The following is an 18059-nucleotide window of genomic DNA, read 5'->3' on the forward strand; positions in this document are numbered from 1 at the left end:
CCGGACTCGAACCAGCGGCCCTGCGCGCCTGCGCAGCGGGGCGGGGGCGGTGCTCCCGGCCCCGCCTGATTTAGGGGAGAGGCGGGGGGCGCGGCCTGAGGAGCGTGTGGGGCGGGCGCCGCGGTGTGAGGCCGTCAGATGTGGGTTAAAACTCGGTTTTAAACCTGCTTTTAAGTGGTTTAAAAACTCCTTTTAATCACCCGGCTGGGCCAGGGTGTCCCCAGTCCTGGGCGGAATTGTTCGAATGCTCTGCGAAACCTATTCCCTGTTCAAGCAATTTTGATTGGTTGTTAATTCTTCTGTAAAATGAGATCTCAGCTAATACCGATCAGACTCTTTAAGATCGGAATTGTGGCAACAGTAAAGCCCTCCCTCGCTGGGGACAGACAGAATCACAGAATAATCACAGGCAGAAGTCACAAAATTTATGGAAACACAAACCAGCACCATGAGTTTCATCAGCTCCTGCAGTCTCTCCTCATAAGAGAGATGCTCCAGATGCCTCATGATCTTTGTGGCCTTCCCTGGATCTTCTCTAGTACTCCTTGTCCTCCTGCCTGGCTCCCAGCACCCTGTTCCTGACAGTGCTTTTCCTCCACCTGCAGCTGTGATCCCACATCCTGCACTGCTAGAGGATTCCCAGTTCTCATTTTCCAGGCTCAGCACGCTGTAGTGGTGCCTCCAGAAGAGGATGGAACATTTCGCCACTCCGATGAGAGGAATTTCCCCTATTCCCTGTCTTCTTCCCCCAATAAAAAACACATAAGGAATCAATTATCTGTCTTAATTTCAGAGCCTTGTCCTTGTTGTACATGGAGGTGCACCCATTTGTAGAAACATTTGTTCAGTTTGTGAAACTTAGATGGCATCTTATTTTCAAATAGACGTGATGAAACCTCGAGGCAGAAACATTTCCAAAATCCTCTTAACTGGGAGTATTAAATTAGGCAAAGATGAGAGGAATATTGGCTTCTGAGTTTCAGCTCTCAGGGAGTTTGGGAATCTCTACAGAGTGAGAAGACTTGTTGATACTCCAAGGTGAGTGAAACAGATGCTGGGCTGAGCAGGATGTCTTGCCTAGACTTTTTGCTGCCTCAGCAAGCCACAGCATGTGGGAAAATAAAAGTAATTTAAAAGTCTCCTCCTGGTAGAACCATCTGAGTCTCCCCCACAAGATGGCTCTGCAGCCACAGGCTCTGCAAGGGGAGAACCTGTAAATACAGGTTATTTCTTTGATTTAAAGCATTAACTTTAAAACCAGCTTCTTTGAAAAATATCTCCCTCACTAGAAAACCTGCAAAATTCTGTGAAAGCTTTACAAAGATGTTAATGCCAAGCCTTTTTCCTCAAAAGTGGCTATTTCCACTTTTTCTTAAAGGAAGAAACTCTAACTGTCAACCTAGGATTTCATGATGCCATCATCCAGTGAATAGTGACCATGACATGGCTGAGGAATAAATCTGATGAGTCTGGGGAAGGCTGCATCTGTCCTTACAAGTCCATTGCAAAAATTACCTCCTGCAAATTCAGCTTGCAATGGAGTGATCAGAACCTGCTTGCAACTGTGCTTGCGCCCACACTCCAGCATGAAAAGAGTTGTGGAAAGTTTCTTGTAAGGAATAGGGGGGAAGTGGCTTTAAGCTGAATGGGCATTAGGAAGAAATTCTTTCCTGTGAGTGTGGTGGGGCCCTGGCACAAGTTGCCCAGAGAAGCTGTGGCTGCCCTATCCCTGGAAATGTTCCAGGCCAGGTTGGATGGGGCTTAGAGCAACCTGGGATAGAGAAAGGTGTCCCTGCCCATGGCAGGGAGTTGGAACGAGATGATCCTTAAGGTTTCTTCCAACCCAAACCATTCAGTGACTCTGTGACGTAAGGGATACTATGAAAAATTGAAGCAATCCCAATAAATTGTGATGAATTGAAGCATGGATTTTTGACATCTTTGTGGGCAGAACGGTGGCACAGACTTACCTCAGCTAACATAAGACATTGACCTAAGAGGTGAAACTTGAGAGTGTAGTCACCTTAGGCTGCTTCTAGAGCAAGTGGATTTTATCCTTGTGCATTTAATGCTGTAGTTTGGAAGGGCCTGTGACAGTAATTTCATAAGGTCTCACATCAGTATCTCTCACTTTGCCAGCCAGGGCACACGACAAAAAATTCAGCTGGAAATATCTTAGTTGAGCAAAAAGCCTGGAAGTCGAGGGATAATGTCACTTTTAGACCAAGGAGAGTCAGAGAACTGTTCCTGGGAAATTAACATAACTTCAGTTATGGTTTGGCAGTAAGAGCAGAAGTGGTAGCTGAATACAAATCCAGCTAGAAAAGCATAGAAAAGAGGCTGGATAAGTTGTAAATGAAGTTATTAATCAATATCAGCTAATGTAAAGAGGGAAGTATCTCCAGAAGGGTTGCTCAGCCCAATTTCAGCTGTATTAGGATTGTGAACTACAGGTACTGGGAGCTTTTTAACAGCCCAGATATTACAGTAACAAACCATGGCTTAGTAACTAAATGGCTTCTTTTGCTGTAAAACCTGCTGGGTTGCTTTTATCTTTCTCACACTCCCATTGACTCTTTTTTTTTTTTTTTTTTTTGTCCTTTTTTTAATGAAAACAGCTCCACTGAAGTCTGTTCCAGAGGGAAGAGAAGAAAACACATCAGTGAGGACAAAGAGCTGAGCAGCACTTAGGGACAGAGCCTTCTCACACCAAACGCCCACGGAGAGATGCAGCTGAGGATTGAGTCACACAAAATCCCAGCACACTCTGCTTTCCGATACCTTCTGCCCCAAGCAGATCTCCTTATCACTCAGTTCACCTTGAACTTGTGGAAACTGCAAGACTAGGAAAAAAAATCAGTCTTATGGTTAGGGCACAGGAGCCAGAAAGTTTGATTTCCATTTCTGGTTTTTCTGCAGGTTTGTGAAAATCCCAATTGTTTGCAGAGTGTTTCGAGCTCTTCACATTGCTTTAAGAGAACAGAGCAGAGCTCTTATGTGTTTTCAGCTCTCAGCATTGGAAGTAGAGTTTGATTTATTGCCATACACAGCATTTCCCTAAATTGGGAGACAAATATATCCAAGCTAGAACTCGGGAAAACCTGGAAATACAGAGCCTTTTTTTCTGGAAAATGGAGCATGGTACATTGTGGTGGCCGGTGAACCTACATTACAAGGGACAGAGAGTTTTCAGTAAGACAAGTCCCTAGTACCCACAAGAACCACATCATGTTAGGGTGATCAAAAAAGGCTTCTCCCAGGATGCTTGTTCTGTTGTGTTAATCTGTCCCAGTTTGGATTCCCAGGTTGGCTGTCGGCCTCTACCCCTCCTCACTCCCCCAGAGTTCCCCATTGGTCCCCGTTCCCTGCTCCCGCCTTTTCCCGCCCCCGGATAAAACCGTGAGCTTTGGGATCATGTTCATATTTGCTTCTGGAACCTTCGACAGTGTAGAAGGAGTAAATGCTCCTGGCGGAACGCAAATGCCCTTCGCGACTCTTTGCTACCGACTGTAACACTGAACCCACCCGTGCGTCTGTGGGAGCACGCGGGACCCCACGGAGCCGGGAGGGACAGTGTTAGTACATTCTACCGAGTTTGCTCTTTTTCTCTTCATAGAATCATGGAATAGTTTAAGATGGGAGGACCTTTTAAAGGTCATTGAATCCAACCCCACTGCCGTGGACCGGGATGCTTTCCACTATCCCAGGTTGCTCCAAGCGCCGTCCAACCTGGCCTTGAACACTTCCAGGGATGGGGCAGTTCTCTCGTGCCTTTCTGATGTGAAAGACAGAGATTGTCTGCCAGCAAGGACAGCAAAAATGATTGATTTTTATGAAGCCACACTGATCTGAACAAAGTTATCCCAAAACTGAATTATGGAGTTTGTTGCAGTTTGAGGGAGAAACAAACGTGGCAAAGAAAATTTCAGCTTGAAAGTTCCAGCATAGCAAGACCTCATTGTGGAAAGTGTGAGGAAATCTTAATAGAGGGTGTTGGTGCCTCCACCTTCTATGATAATTAGAAAACTGAACATTAAAATACTGGCAGTAACAGAGGGTAATGAGCCATCGCTTGTCAAAAATAATATTGTTGGAAAAGGTCAGCTCTTTGGAAAAACAAGTACCTGTGGATTGACAAGGTTAATCATAAAAATAAGTGCATTGCTGCTAAATTGCCAGTTACTGGGCAACCCACAGGTGAATGGAACTGCATTTGCATAGTGGCAGGAATTAAATGATTCACCATCTGGGTGAAGTTTTCTTCAATGGAGTGTGTAAGACTTTTATTTAGGCAATGCAGTCTACCTGCTCCACTTGACCAGCTAATCTCTCTCTAGACTCCATTGATAGTATTGGCTGCAAGCTTAATTCACTTGTCTGAATATGAATAACAATAAAGAATTCCCTTATTAGTTTCCCTTATTAGTTTTGCTGTATCCTTAATGGACTTAAAATAACTTAAAATATCACGTCCACACCAGATAAGATAAAATACCATAATTAGTTTGTGGAAAAGCTGCTTCCTAGGCACAAGGTTTGGAGGCCAATCTGAAAACATGATAAACTTTTTTTTTTTTTTTTTAATAGAACAAGGCAAAAGTGCCTCACTCAAAACAGAGAATGTTCTATTTGCTTTTAACTGGATATTATTTTATTGTTTAGCTGTTTTTTCACATAGCTTTTGCATTAAATTCTTCCCTGTGAGGGTGGTGAGGCCCTGGCACAGAGAAGCTGTGGCTGCCTCATCCCTGAAAGTGTCCAAGGCCAGGTTGGATGGGGCTTGGAGCAACCTGGGATAGTGGAAGGTGTCCCTGCCCATGGCAGGGGCTGAAACGAGATGATCTTTAAGGTCTCTTTCAACCCAAACAATTTATGAATCTGTGATTTTATGTGGCAGGGCTTTTCTTCTGGTTTGGAGGCCTTTTGCTGTGATCTGGTCGTGGCCTATTGTGAATTCCTGTTACCTTCCCAAACTGGGTGATTAGGGACACCTTGCACTAGCCAGATTACTCTGGCTTGGATCCAGGCAAACTACAGTTCTCCTACACAATTTCCAGGTGCAGTTTAGGAGTTAGCATGGGCCAGGGCTAGTTTCCCAGAACAGAAATAAACAGAAGGAATGAGCAGAGAAGATTGATGCCTGTACAAAATCAGACAAGAACCTCTGGCACGTGTGATGCCATCTAGACAGATGTTTGCTGTAACACGTAAGTAACGTTTTGGTAGTGGGTTTCAAAAGATTCCTTTAAAAATCCCCCCCCCCAAACCTGAACTATATGCTGATCAGATGTAGTTTATGGAATTATAGTCAGCCTGGTAACTTGTCTGCAGCTCTGAGGAGTGTTTCAACTACAAGCAAAATAGATGAATGGTCTTTCAGCTGATTTTCAACTTTGTTTTGTATTCTGCAGCTGCTTCTAAATTACAGCAAAAACCAACAATATTATTTGTGCTGACAAGCCTGAAAATGATGAAAAATTATGGAAAAGGAGAAGCCAAAGCTTTTTGTGTTGGCAACCTTTTCCTCAGCTAAACATGTCAGGTCCCTCCTAGCCTATTTTTGTATTTTCCTTCCAGCTTAGATGATTCCATCTTAACATATTTTAGGTACTTTTTGCACTTTTAGCAAGTGCAAAACACTTGTTTTTTTCTGTAATTTTGCCTCGCATAAGTGGCAGTTACACACCGTGTTTAAAGTGATTGAGACATTCACCAAGTGGTATGGATTTCTCATTAGAGTAGGATCATTACTAGGGAGACTGAGCAGTCTAAAGGCATTATATTTATGTTTTTACTGTGAAGCTGGTGAGGCCCTGGCACGGGTTGCCCAGAGAAGCTGTGGCTGCCCTATCCCTGGAATTGTTCAAGGCCAGGTTGGATGGGGCTTGGAGCAACCTGGGATAGTGGAAGGTGTTCCTTCCTTCAGGAATCTCATTCCTTATCTGTATTCATTCCTTATCTGTATTTCCTTATAGAACGTTTAAAACCAAAAATGCCGTTCTTGCCCCAAACAGATCTGCATTCCCTGATAGAAGATACACATCCATACATCTCAGATATGTCTGTTAAGTTCACAAAGTGCTCTGAGATTTCAAAATACAGCTATTATGGAAATAGCCATTGTTATTCTTGTTTTTAGTAGCTGCTGACAGTCAGGAATATTTTGAGGTAAGTGCCAAGTTAGAAGCTGTGATTCTGAATAGAGTTTTTCAAATACTTCAGGGCTCTATTATGTTTGAGGTAATTTGTCTGGACTGTCATCCCAGAAACATCTGGTGGAAGGGGATCAGACTGTCACAACAAGGACTGGCAGTGGTACTCACATGTGCCCTTGTGGAGCCAGTTTATGGGTTTGGTCGTGCTAAAGATGTTGAACACTCTGCAGGGCTTTGCTGAATTTTCTTGAGCTGTGTGAAACTCAGCATTTCCATTTCATGGCAAATATCGAAGTTTCAGTATGTTTTCATTCTCAGTATGAACAAACCCACAAGTATAAAACCTTTCCTGACCATTTAGAAAAGTGTTGCTTTAAACAAAGAATAAATATGTATAGAGAAACTTCACTTAAAAATTAAATTAGTAGTTCAAAGCTTATTTTGTTTGGGTTTTAATCTTAGTATGAGATGCTGGTGCATATCTGAAGAAGGACAACAGAGCTGGGGAAGGGTCTGGAGCACAAGTCTGATGAGGAGCAACTGAGGGAGCTGGGAGGGCTCAGCCTGGAGAAAAGGAGGCTCAGGAGGGACCTTCTCTCTCTACAACTCCCTGACAAGAGGGTGCAGCCAGGTGGGGGTCGGGCTCTGCTCCCAAGGAACAAGTGGTTGGACAAGAGGAAACGGCCTCAAGTTGGACCCGGGGAGGTTTATACTGGATATTAGAAAAAAAATTCTTTATTAAATAGGTCATCAGTTATTGGGACAGGCTGCCCAGGGCAGTGGTAGAGTCACCATCCCTGGAAGAATTTAAAAAATATGTAGATGTGGCACTTGGGGACAGGGTTTAGTGATGGGCTTGGCAGTGCTGGGTTAATGATTGCACTCAATGATCTTAGAGGTTTTTCCCACCCTAAACGATTCTGTGATTCAATGATTCTCTCCTGACACAACAGTCATAATGGTTCAGGACATGGCACATCTCATCACACTGTGTCCTGTCAGGATAAGAACTAGATAAGGATGCTATTGCTGGGCAACCATGTGGCAATTTCTAGTGGATGAGATTCATCAGCAATTACCTAATTTTAGGCAGGTTTTTTTGTGTCGTGACTGCATTGGAGCTGGTAGCCAAGTTCCTGATTTGGAAACGGATTTTCTACAGCCAACAGAATGTAATCCAAGTCAGTCTTAAATCAGATACCTACATTTAGACAAGTGATTTCCTGTCTCTGTTGCCTGTATTGAGTCACTCTCCACTGAGCATAATGGGAGTCTAGACTCTGTTGTAGACATGTCCATTTAGGTTTGAATTTGGTGCTAAATTTCCTCCTATTCTGTTCACCAGTGGGATGAGAACCTTCTGAGAACTAATTAGAGGCAATAACTTGAAGCCTCTTGCCCATATTGTTATTACCTTTCTAATATGCCTGAGATCATTTTGGGCCTGTGATCCAGAACATGTAACCAGAGCAGGGTACCTTAAAGGCTGTCTTGTCACTGGAATATTTTTAAATTGTTAATATAAAATCCTACTCAGGCAAAGCTCTGTAGTTCATGCAAGACAACTCAAAACCAACTGGGTTTATCTGAACCTGTCTCCATTAGGATCTTGTGTTGACTTTACTGTTTGATTTAGCAATCAGCTATAAAAGACAACATTTTGGAAGCCAGTCTAATGAAGATACTTAGAGTGATGTTCTTCCAACCACATGTTTGAATCTGAGAAAATTACTTCAGGCTTTATTGTTGATGGGAATAGTGTGAGTCATCTGACCTATTTTAGATGTCCATTTTGGAGTGGTGAATTGCAGATGAAATGCTGATTTCTCCCCTTTGAGTACCAGAGGAGCAGAGGGGGATTAGTTTAGATGCAGGTGACTGATGGGATTGGATAAACTCATCCCATCCCCACTTCAGGGTACAATGTTTGGCCTTATCAGCAATAGCTTTATAACCCAGCAAATGCCATGGCCGATATGGATCTCTCCCAGGACTAGTCTGCATGGAGATGAGACCAGCCACTGGAACTGGAGCTCCATTTCCATTTGAGAATGATTCGCACTGAGGTCAACAGGAATCTTTCCACTGGCTTCAGTGGGCTTTGCAAACCCCAGGGTTTCAGCATACATTAATTTAGCAGCTGGGGGCCACAATTTAGGGTAACAGCATTATTATTGTTTTTATTATCAATGTTGTGACAAAGGGCAGCACTCTTACAGCCGAGCTGGCAGGACAAAGTGAGTCACAGACTAATACAAGGATTCACTCGGTCATAAAGGCTGTGCATGTGCTGTCCTGTCCTAACAGGATATTCTTTCACTTAGTACCTGAGTCTCTTCTACTTTGGTTGATCTAGCCCAGTCTTCATTATCTCAGTAATCCATACCTAATCCCTTTGTCTGTCTCCTCCAAGGCTGCCAGTGGTCTCTGGTTTACAAAGAACAGCCTCCCCATCCAATCGCCACTCCCTGACAGACGATCTCTGTCCTTTCAGCCTTTTACCACCTTGAAGCTGCATCTCAGTAGAAAGTCTGTGGATTAAACAAATCACCTCTGGTAAAGAGGGGACTGAAAGAACCTTTGATAAGAATTCAAGGTAGACAAAAAATTTGGGGTAAAAACTGGATGTTTTTCCTTTCTGTCAGGCAGGCAGAGCTGTTGCTTATTTGAAGGAAAACTATTAAGAGAAAATTCAGTATTGATTGTATAACTGAAGCTTGAAGCTTCATTAATTAACAATTTAATAACTTGAAAGGATATTGTAGCTTTTGGGGCAAGTGAACACTTTGGAGAGAAAATAGAAGGGTTTAAGGATTTGTCTTATTTTTGTGACATTGTGGGTGCTTTTGCAATACTTATACTTTTACTCACCCCAATTCCCCAAACATCCTTTTCAGTATCTGGGAAAGATTATTCTTTTAGAGCCCACAGAATGCTTTAGAGAACACGCTACTGCCTTACTAGAAGAGCCTTATGGGTACCAACAATTTTCTGCATCAAAAAAGGGATAAACCCATGTTCCGTGTGTTGTCCAGGTCAGTGTGATGTGACTTTCACAGTCAAACCAGGATCATTCAAATACTAATAACATTATTATCCTGGTCATGTTTCTACAGGAAGGAACTGGTAATTAAAAACCTTTGGGAAAATAGCATTAAAGTTGGACAGCTAAAATACTTTGTTTTGTTTTAAATAGCAAGCAGGCTTTGTGACTACTGCATGCTCTGAGAAGTTTCAGTTTTGGTAGTAATGGAAACAAGGGGAATATAAACAAAGTTGAAAGCCTAAACTCAAGATTTGAGAGCATATGTTCCACTTCATCCTTTCTTACAGGTTTCTTGTGTTGCTTAGAATGTCTGTCAGAACAGGATTCAGATCAAACAAATTTAGCCCCCTCAAACTGAGTGGCTTATATAAGACACCTCTCTGGGTTCTCTGTAATCACAGAATGGTTTGGGTTGGATGGGACCTTAAAAATCATCTTATGCCACCCCCTGCCATGGGCAGGGACATCTTCCACCATCCCAGGTTGCTTCAAGTCCATCCAACCTGGTCTTGAACATTTCCAGGGATGGGGCAGCTACAGCTTCTCTGGGCAGCCTGTGCCAGTGCCCTCAGCACCCTCACAATGAATCATAATAATGATGGTATTATTATTGTTGTTATTCTTGTTATTGTTTTGTTGTTGTTGTTATCATTATCATTATTATTGCTGTTATTGCTATTATTGCTGTTATTTCTATTATTAACTTTAATGCAAATAGACACTTCCAAATAACAACTGATTTCATCTAGAAAAGGTGTGTATTTCTCCACCAAGAGTGCCTTTCACTTCTATGATCTTCCACCATTTACCCAGGAGAAGTCTGGATGACCAGTTTCAACCAGATCTGAAACTTTTAAATGGTTTTATTTAGCTGAAATACATTCTGTGTTGAAGTTAGGGCTATAAAATCTGTTTAAGTACATGTGACAGATTTTAATATATTCAGTTACAAGCTAATAAATGTTTGCTTCAAATGTTCAGGTTATCAAAACCATTTCAACACATGTGACAGGAAAATATTTTAATATATTCAGGTACAGGCAAAAATAGATTGATATTACTCTGTCAACTCCATGCATTTAAAATGGTCACCAGTCAGTATCACAGCAATGAGTGAAAAAAGGGTCATAATTATGGCTCTTTATTTGCCTCTTGGTTTTTGCGCCTGTCGTATTCATGCTGTCGGAGTTTTTCTAAATAACCATAATGGATACAGATGGCCTAGAATTTCCCCTTCTGATTGAATACAGAGATTTTCTCCTGATGAGGACATGGAGTCTACAAACAAAGAAACAATGTTTGCAATGCAGACTGAATAGAAAATGCATCTCCACTTCCAGATAAGCCCAAGTGAGCCGTGGGAACCTTTGTCCCCATGTCCTGATCTGAGTTCAACAAGCCCCCAGCACCAAACTAGTGTGAACCTCATGAAATTCAGTGAGGCCAAGTGCAAGATGCTGCACCTCAGGAAGACTGCTGGTATCAACCCAGAGAATGAACTGGGAGCAGCCCTGACGAGGGGGTGCTGGTGAATGAAAAGCTGGGCATGACTTGGCAATGACTGGTCATTTCTTGCACTAGCAGCCCCAAAAGGGAGGTGCATCCTGGGCTGCATCAAAACCAGCCTGGGCAGCAGGTCAAGGGAGGTGATTCTCTTTCTCTGCTTTGCTCCTGTGATATCCCACCTGGAGTGCTGCATCCAGCTGTGGGAGCACCACCACAAGAAGGACATGGACATATTGGAGCAAACCTATAGGAGGCCACAAAGATGCTCCAAGGGCTGGAGCCCCTCTGCTCTGGAGCCAGGCTGGGAGAGCTGGGGATGTTCATCTGGAGAATAGAGGGCTCTAGAAGACCTTAGAGCCCCATTCTATGCCTAAAGGGGGCTTCCAAAAAAGCCAAAAAGGAATTTTTTACAAGGGTATGTAGTGACAGGACAGGGGGAAATGGCTTCAAACTGACAGGGGGTATATTTAGGTTAAATATGAGGAAGAAATTCTTCCCTGTGAGGGTGGTGGTGCCCTGGCACAGGTTGCCCAGAGAAGCTGTGGCTGCCCCATCCCTGGAATTGTTCAATGCCAGGTTGGACAGGGCTTGGAACAACCTGGGATAGTGGAAGCTGTCCCTGCCCATGGCGGGGGCTGAAATGAGATGAGCTTCAAGGTCCCATCCAACCCAAACCATTTGGTTTCTGTAAAAGTGTGACAGTGATTTAAAGGTATAAAGAAGAAAGCTTTTATTTGCATCCATAGTTCAGTTCTGGGGCATTAAGGCACAGAAAGATTTAATCACTGGCCAAAAAGCAGTGACAGGAAGACTGTGGCAAAGCAAAGATCTGAACCTAGCATGCCCCAGGGCCCTCACCACAAGATTTTTTTTTTTTCTGAGGTGGGTTCATCTCTGTTTCAGTGTAATTGAGTGCAGGAAGTATTCACAGTCGCTGTTGCTGTTTTTGAGCATGGTCTATTAGAGAATAGTTTGAACCAGCCTCTTAGAAGCAAGAAAATACTTTTCTGATGTACAGCAGGTTACCTGAGCAGCAGAGGAATTGATGTCATCCCTACCTGAGAGGCAGGAGGCTGCAGTGATGCTTTTCTGAGGCCCTTCCTCATCTTTTGAGTTTTTCACTGTAGAGTGGCCTGTGGAAGGCAAGCAGAGAGATGACACATTATTAGCAAAACAAACTGAGCACTGTGTAAACGTGGGGGAAAGAGCTGGAAGTTTCTCTGTGCACATACAGGGAATATCCACTAAATATTTAACTTACTCCCAGTTTTGTTTCCTGTCAAGTATCAAGAGCAATGAGCAGACGACTTGGCTGCAAGTCAATAAGACTTGTGGAATTAATCTTTTTTGCAAATTTAGTCTCTTATATCCTTGCAAAGGGCATTTCACACCACTGCAAAGGAGTGAAGTGCAAAGAAGTAAAACCTAAAGTGCTTTCCAAGGTGTGGAAAATGCTCTCTGAAAGCAACATGTTGCTGTAGCTCAGTTAGCCTTGAAAACTCAAGTAATTAAAATGCTGGTGACTAACAAATAATAATTTTGAGAAAGTAGTTTTTCTTCTTTCCCTCACAGTCCTACTCTGTGCCATATTTACAGCCATCTTGAACTGGCAATTTTTTATGAGGGGAATTAAACACTACTTGGCTTAAAGGGTCAAAAGACCTCAGAAAGGAAGTCAAGACAGAATAGCTGTGATTTTTCTCACTCATATGATTATAATCTGAAGGATGGAAAAGAGACCTGAACATAATTTGATGAACTAAAGTGACAGAGGGTTGTGACATGAGGCTTCTGGTGCTCTCCCTGCTTCCAGGGACCCTTAAACTCCAAGCAATATCTTTCACTGGATGTTAAAATCCAGGGAATTTGCCTTAGCAATGGGTTGTTCTGATAGGTGTCGGTCAGGCAGCTCTGCTCAGTGCTGTTCTTAACAGGGTCATTGTCAAAGTGCTGGTGCTGCCACCAGTTTATTGCAGAGAGGAAGTTTTGTCTTCCCCATTCTACCTATAAGAGATTTGTTATCATCAAGCCTCTGTTGTGCCTTTGTTTCTTTTTAATTTCTCCATTAAACCTCGTGTTCCAGATTGAACAAGGAAACCTGTTCTTTTCCACCCAAGAGAAACATCTCCATGAATTTCCACTCTTATCTGCCTCTATATTTTTACAGGATTCAGTCTCAGCTATTTTTCTTTTCTCTAAATAATAAGTTGTAATCCTGCCATTTTTGAATTCCCAGCGTGGGTCTATTTAGAAATTAGTAAGAGTAATTCTAATATGAAAGAAAATTGGCCTCTTTAAGCTATTGTTGTGTCACAATGGTGCTGAGAGGCACAAGCCAACAACGGCACTGCTTTGTTACCAGGCACTGGACAGAAATAGCTGGAGATTGGTCAGACCTTGAAAAATGTACAATCTCAGCGGGTCAGTCAGAGGCAGCAAGAGGAAGGAAGTGACTTGAGGAGTGTCACACAGTCGGCAGCAGCAGAGCCAGGGCAGTGCCAGCGAGTTCATCTGTAGCGCCACAGGATTGCACCCTTGAACCCTGCCCTGTTGTCCGTGTGGGATACACAGCCATGCCTGCTCTGGGATCACATCCCTGGGCTGCTCTATTCCTGCCCTGGTGGAGAAACTGGAACAGGGAATAGAAGTGGGTGCACCCAGACAGTGTTCACAGCCCCCACGGTGTCAGCACAACTGGGTTACACCGTTTGGGTAAAGATTATCAGTATATAATCAGCTCTGTCCCCAGCAGTTGTATAAACACCCTGATATCTTATCTCCCAAGACAAGATTGCAAGGGGCTGGAATGTATTGCTTCCCAGGTCACCTTTCTCTGTAGCCACACTCCTCCTTGCCCAGAGGTGTGCTCACCCTAGAGGTGTGCAGAGGATGATGAGACAGAGCTGCTGCACAGCAATATTCCTGTGGTCGCTGCGTCCTGGCTGCTCCATTCTACAAATCGTGGGATTTTTTCTTGCTGTCTGAATGACACAAATGAATTGTGAATAAATGGAGTGCAGGACTGAAATACGAAAGAAAAGTCAGTGGAGCTTACTACCAAAACCTACATGTCGATAAAAGGTTGAAAAAATACTTCAGCTGTAAGAAAGTGTCCCTGTGTGATTATTTGTGCAATATCCAGCATAACAGGGCATGTTTTTGTCTTTGAGCCCTTGAAAATGAGAGAGTTAGTGCTGTTCATACCACTGTTAAACTGAGATCTGGGAGCACTGTCACCCTATTAAATATGAGCAGGTTTGCAATGTCAAATTCCATGCCATGGGCAATACATTTTATTTTTCTCTTTTCTTGACACAATAGTAGCTTTCATTTTATTTTACCACCTTTGGAGCCATTTCCTTTCTGTTCTTAGAGTATTAGAGTCTGTCTTCTCACGCCTCTGAAATAGCTGCAGTATGCATCGTACTTGCACGTTGAATTAACCTTTGCATATCTCATTCCAATCTCTCCCTTCCCACCTCCTGCTGTGTTTCTCCTTTGCCTTGTTTTCTCACATTAGAACCTTTCATTACATATTTGGGAAAAAAAAAAAAAAATTAAAAATTGTCCCTGAGAGGGCAGCCTATTGCCCAGTTGAAAAGAGCTGGCTTGTTGTGTCAGACATCTTTACTCCATATGTGACTTTCCTCACTGCTGTACCTGTTTTTTTTCACCAGTGCAGCATGAATTTAATGGTTACAACAAATAATGACTTTGTTTAATAAATGTGAGCTTCTGGCTTCAGTTCCACAGCCTTTCCCCAGCCCTGTTCCCTTCCCTGGACACGCTCCAGCCCCTCAATGTCTTTTTTGTCATGAGGGGCCCAAAACTGAACCCAGGATTTGAGGTATGGCCTCTGCAGTGCCCAGCACAGGGGGACATCACTGTCCTGGTCCTGCTGGCCACACTATTGCTGGTACAGCCCAGGTGCCATTGGCATTCCCGAGCACTGCAGGGGTTGTTGTGACCTTACTCGCTTGGACTGAGTTAACTAACAGCCAAGTTGGTTGTAGTGAAAGAGCAAAATGTATTGATCCAACTGAATTCTTCAATTCCTGCCAAGGGAAGTTAGGGAGTTTGGTGTCCCTAGACTGAATTTAGACTTTGTAAATAACCCCTCAGGCAATAACATGCAAGTCAGTGCAGGAATCCAGAAGAAAACAATTTAAAAATTACTGTGCTTGAGGTAACAAATACCAGCTTAAACAAGACTTAGCTGTTGAAAACATACAACTCCATGAGCAGACTCTGAGAATTCCACTTAAATGCTTGTTCTGGTTTTCATAAATAGAGGTGAAAGCTAGAGAAGCTCAGCTAGAGGTCTCAACTCAAAGATGAGCTTCCAAAAGTAAAACTGCAGAAATAAACGAATATTTAAAAGGAAGTAAGTTGTAGGAATTCTTGGAGAATATTACGAAGTAGCCTCCTGCAAGGAGTTTGGAAAAGGTGGCATTTTTTAATGAAAAAGCTTGAATTGTGCATCGTGGCAGAGGTGTTTTGCAGCAAGGAGAGGGCACCCAAAGGAACTGTCCCCACAGACTGATGCACACACTCTGCTCACTTGAGATCTCAGAGTCTTCACAAAGAGAAGATCTGGACAGAGCAGCCAGAGATGAACAGGAATAACAAAGTCATGTCGTCTTCTAAATCATACACAACTATTTTTGATAGACGTTTCTGATAAGGACCCAGATTCTTAGCCCTCCCCACATATCAGGAGATACCAGTGATTTTGATACATGGTACCAAACACAACCCAGTATTCATGTCCCAAACAGCTCTAAGCATTGAGACATTTTATCTCTACAAAATGAACCACTACATAGTGGAAAACTGGTAATTCATAGTAATTCCATTGTTCCTATGCATTCAGAATAATCTTTTTATTTTTTTTCCCTGTGGAAAGTAAAAATAAAGTTGTAGGACATTCTCACTTGGTAGCATGAAGTAATTCCTCAACTCATACCCTGTTTTATGCCAACAATGGGAACTTGTTTATATATATGTCCGTATTTACATCAAATATGTATAATAGTTTCATGGTGAGTTCATTTTTTGCTTGAAGTTTCACATAACCTTTCAGAAATGAGTAGGTAGCAACTTCATCCTTCCATCTCGTTTTAAGAGTACTTTATTAAATTGAAAATAAGTTTCACAAAACAATTCTAAAATATGAACGCACACACATGCACCTCTCTCCCTGCCCAACACACCCCCCCCCCCCAAATCTGTGTGTGTCAAGATGTATAAACTCGGGTGTTGTAAACAGATTGTCTGGATTGATCTGATGCGCAGGAAGGTGGTGATGAGCACAGCTTGCTATTGTTAAACAACACATGAATAATGCACTGGGTTTGGGATCAGTCAACTCTTCTGGTTTTAATCATTCATTTTCTTTTCTCCCATTTCGTAACTGGACTGTTGATGTAATCCTACCCCATGTGAATGCCAAGTTGAGGGTTTCACAATAAATGAAATGCTGTCTAAACCAGCATGAAAGAGCCACACAGTGTAGTCTAAGGTGCCCACAAGAGCTGGCAGAGGACTGGCTTCTGATGTAGCCAGTGGAGTCTCCAGTAATTAAATAATAATTAGCAATTAAATTCTCAGCAAAACGTTTTAATCTTGCCCTCGGTCTCCTTGCTTGCCTGAAGAAACGCAGTTTTATTTCAGTAGAGAGAGCATGGACTGTACAACAAGTGTGAAAGCAGCAGATCTGGCTGGGATTGGGTGACACCAGGGTCCTTGAACTGAGCCTTCTGCCATGGTTTCACCAAGAAAGGCCAAAAAAGAAACATTAAGTGAGATGATTGCATAGTACAGGCCAGGAATTTTATCAGAAAGAATTTTATCAGAATTACAAGATCTATCTGAGAACTTTAAAGCAGACAATTCTCATCCAATGGCTGCACCTTGAGAATCTATTTGTCACCTAAATGTTTGAACTCAGGATAAGAGCAAAACCCAGGGGCAACATCTGCACCAGAAAACAAAACACTTCGTTTTCAAAGCAGATGGTGTTCCTGCTTGCTGGGAACAATCCTGGGCTCGTTTTAGGCAACCTGTGCCTGGGAATGACAGGACAGTGCCAGCTGGCCCAGCCCAAATCAGTGTCAGGAACTGCTCTGCAAATTTAACAAGGTGAGCAGTCAGGTTCCAGCCTCTTTGTGGTGATCTGGCATTGTTTAATTTACCAGTACAATGGTTTTGTGTGTACTGTACTGGATTAAGTGTCAGAATGTGGCAATTTTCTACTTCTTGCCAAAGGATTTGTGTCTTATGCTACTCTAGCAGACATTTCTCCCTGTACTAGTTCTGCCCAGATGCTATAGAATCTCCTCTGGGTCCTGGTCATGCTCCTCGTGGCTACTCCAAAAATTAACCCTGTCCTGACCAGAATCAGGACACTCCCCCACAATGGGATGAAATGGTAGCCTCTCTTCCTTGCACAGACCACACTGAATTCACCAAGCTGTTTGAAACTTTCAGTACTGGGCATGTTTTTGAGGCATCACCTCTGTACTTTTTTATTCTATTCTGGTAAAAGAACTTCCTTTTATAATTAATACTGTATATATCCTGCCTTCCTATGCTAAAATGAGTCTTGCTCATACACCCATGGCTTGAGAGCATTGCAACAACTACCCACATTCATTCAGCTGAATCTCTGCTGCTGAGGAACGTTCAGTGAAGGACACCTGCACTGAACATCTCATGAGCAGGTGCTGGATTTCAGGAGTTAGGTGGTGTCTTTATTCCAAATCTGGGTGAGACTTTGAACAAACAGGCACTGGAGCAACTGTTGTGGAGTCTCCATGCTTGGAGATACACAAAACCCTGCTGAAACTAAAGGCCTTTAAAGTCTCCCAGATTCCTAAGTTTTTCACAGTTTAGGCTGTTATACTTGAGCACCTAAATTCCACCTAGATTGCATTTGAGATGCCTCCATGCTTTTGTGAATTTTAGAATTCCCTATCATAGAATCACAGGATGGTTTGGATTGGAAGGGACCTTAAAGACCATCTAGTTCCAGCCCCCTGCCATGGGCAGAGATGCTACCCACTGAATGGGATTGCTCATTATGGTGATTTTAGGCTCAGATACTATAAGGAGAAGGAAAACACAGAGCTGAGGCACTGCTGTGACTGCTTGCCAGGTCAGAACTCTGGAGTGTCACAGAGTGACCTCAGAGTTGCTTCTCCCCTGGTGCACTACACTGGACCGAGCATCCTCTAGTTCTGCACTGGAGCAGCTCTGACAGTCCTGTCTTCAGTGGTGTGACTTTGACCCTGCTGAGCCCCTGCAGCAAACAGCTTTCCTCTGATGCCTCAACTCAGAGACCCCTGCCCCAG

The 18059-nt window shown here is 43.0% G+C and overlaps 1 protein-coding gene across 1 annotated transcript in view; it reads right to left on the bottom strand.

Annotated features, from left to right (window-relative positions):
* The window catches only part of LOC108449258 (zinc finger protein 845-like), a 6999-nt gene extending 6492 nt beyond the window's left edge, over window positions 1–507 (bottom strand). The window contains exon 1 of the mRNA XM_017744926.1: window positions 442–507. Coding sequence (XP_017600415.1) covers window positions 442–507 — 66 coding nt within the window. The remainder of the gene's footprint in view (window positions 1–441) is intronic.
* Between the last annotated feature and the right edge of the window lie 17552 nt (window positions 508–18059).

Source organism: Corvus brachyrhynchos, unplaced genomic scaffold, assembly GCF_000691975.1.
Source record: "Corvus brachyrhynchos isolate BGI_N302 unplaced genomic scaffold, ASM69197v1 scaffold116, whole genome shotgun sequence".
In the NCBI taxonomy this organism is placed as follows: Eukaryota; Metazoa; Chordata; class Aves; order Passeriformes; family Corvidae; genus Corvus; species Corvus brachyrhynchos.